Here is a 2,193-nt window from a genome sequence, read left to right as displayed (position 1 = left end):
TACAGAGAGGTATATAAATATCTATCTATATATATATATATATATATATATATCGAAAGAAAGAAGATAGGGATATATGGATGTGTGAATAATTTATTTGTATGATATAAAGAAGTTGAAACTTTTTAAAAATAACAATAAAAGTAAATCATAAGTTGTAAAGCTCAAAAAGAAATGGGAGATGCGGAAAAGAAACAACATATATGTTTCCTGTTCTAGCCCCTAGCTGATATGTAATTCTAAGTATTTGGTTATATGCTAAGAATGGTATCATTTTTAACTATATGGGGCAGAACTTCGTTAGGGTTTTTATGACCTTATAGAACAAAGGTTAACATATTTCCTGAAAGGATGCATACATACATACATACACATACACACATACATATACATATACATACATACACACACACACACACACACACACACACACACACACACACACACACACACACATATATATATATATATATATATATATATATATATATAAGCCCATTTATTTGGGCCGTTCTTGCGACTGTGAGCCTACCTTTCAGCAAACCCACAGGAGAACAGTATTTCTCCGCCCTTACATTTCTCCAAGTGAAATTTGAAGACGTCGATGAAGAAACTGTCTGCCCTTCTCGAAAAGAAGGCTGAAGAGTGATCCTCACAATGGGCTTGACTGATAATTTGATCCGTACTATATGTGACAGCAACTGCTTGGCATAACTTCACAAGTCAGTAATGTTCGGACGCTGAACAAGTGCTTGCAGAACAGTTTTGTCATTCTGCAAGCATTTCAGATAGGCCTGGCTGGCGGAGATACCGAATTTATCCCTAAATGGTAGTATTCTCTGGTCGTTTTTCCAGGCCAGAGATTTCTGGAAGTTGTCCATAGTCGTCAGGACGAAGGTTCTCTGGGATAGACTAACCTGTTGATCATTCTCGCTGCTCAGAATCTCACAGAGAGCATCATTACTATCCTTGCTCACCACAAGCCTTCTATCGAATATCCTGCAAGAAAAGAATTTTGAGGGCTTGACAGCATTCTAGATGCGTCGCTTGACCCAGGACTTAGGGTTTCCGCGCAAAATGTTTCAAGGTGAAATAGGCTGCTTTCAGTCCTTCCTCTCAAAATGCAGGATTTAAGGTACACTTGGACATCAAATCTTCAATAATGTATTTTCAGTAAGGAAAGTAGTATCACATAAAATTTCGTAGTTCTAGTTTTTACTTCTAAGTTAACAAATCACTGTTTAGCAATTCTGAATATATATTTTAATGTGTGAAATATTCTTTATATTTGTATTTTGCAGGAATCTAATGTTCTCGTGGGACATGTTGTCGGTGCTGTCCTAGCATTTGCTCTTGGAACTCTGGGATATGGATGGACTCAAACGATAATATCTTATCGAACACGCCTGCCTGGATCTACACACGTCCTCTGTCATTTTCGTTTGACGTTATGTATATTTGGTACAGTTCTTTTCTTAGTCGGTATCCTTTTGATGTAAAATATTTTGAAGACTTTTAAACGAATAAGACTTGGCGGACCAGGCAGACTAGGCAGTCTAGGCAGAGCAATAGCACTAGTAATGTTGCAGTAGTTGTTGTTACTGCTGTGTAAATCCCAGTCAGCTGGATCAGGCAGTTATGTAGCACTCAGTTATTTGACCGAATGGTAAAGCGTAATCCACATATCCGTCTTTGCAGCTTTAAGATATCTGCGTCTAACTGAAGATCCTATTTCACAATCTGATATACACTGATAAATTTTATGGGGTGCAATGTAACAGTGTGGACATGTTGCATTTTTTCCACAATCAAATCTGTTTCTGTACACTCAGAGATTCTGGTGGCGGTCACAGCAAAGACGATCAAAATGAACTCAGCCATAGCGCTACAGTTGCACTCAACATTAGTAGTGTGCATTCCAGCGTAGTATTCGAGGCCAGTGAATCTACTGATGTGTAAGTTATTTCTATTTGAACGTGTTCCTTATACTTATCGGAAATGCTCTGAAGTGTTGCATATGTTGTCTGGGTGTTTTGTGGTAGGTTTTTTTTTTAATGTAACGTTAGGGGCTGTAAGGGCTATTCTGTTGACCTAATGTGGTTATTTTAAATATATGTGCGTTGTTCTGCTTTCTTTAATGTTTTTGTGTGAATGCTGTGGTGAAGTTTGTAATCCCTAGTATTTTGTTGCTGT

General features: G+C 37.5%; 1 protein-coding gene across 1 annotated transcript in view; it reads left to right on the top strand.

Moving 5' to 3' along the window:
• The window catches only part of LOC106874369 (DNA damage-regulated autophagy modulator protein 2), a gene marked incomplete at its 5' end in the record, with an annotated part of 53,703 nt that overhangs the window by 40,288 nt on the left and 11,222 nt on the right, over positions 1 to 2,193 (top strand). The window contains one exon of the mRNA XM_014922083.2: positions 1,302 to 1,482. Within this exon, the coding sequence (XP_014777569.1) occupies positions 1,302 to 1,482 (181 nt within the window). The remainder of the gene's footprint in view (positions 1 to 1,301; positions 1,483 to 2,193) is intronic.

This window comes from Octopus bimaculoides, chromosome 5, assembly GCF_001194135.2.
Source record: "Octopus bimaculoides isolate UCB-OBI-ISO-001 chromosome 5, ASM119413v2, whole genome shotgun sequence".
Lineage (NCBI taxonomy): Eukaryota > Metazoa > Mollusca > Cephalopoda > Octopoda > Octopodidae > Octopus > Octopus bimaculoides.
This window is presented reverse-complemented; position numbering and strand designations above follow the sequence as displayed.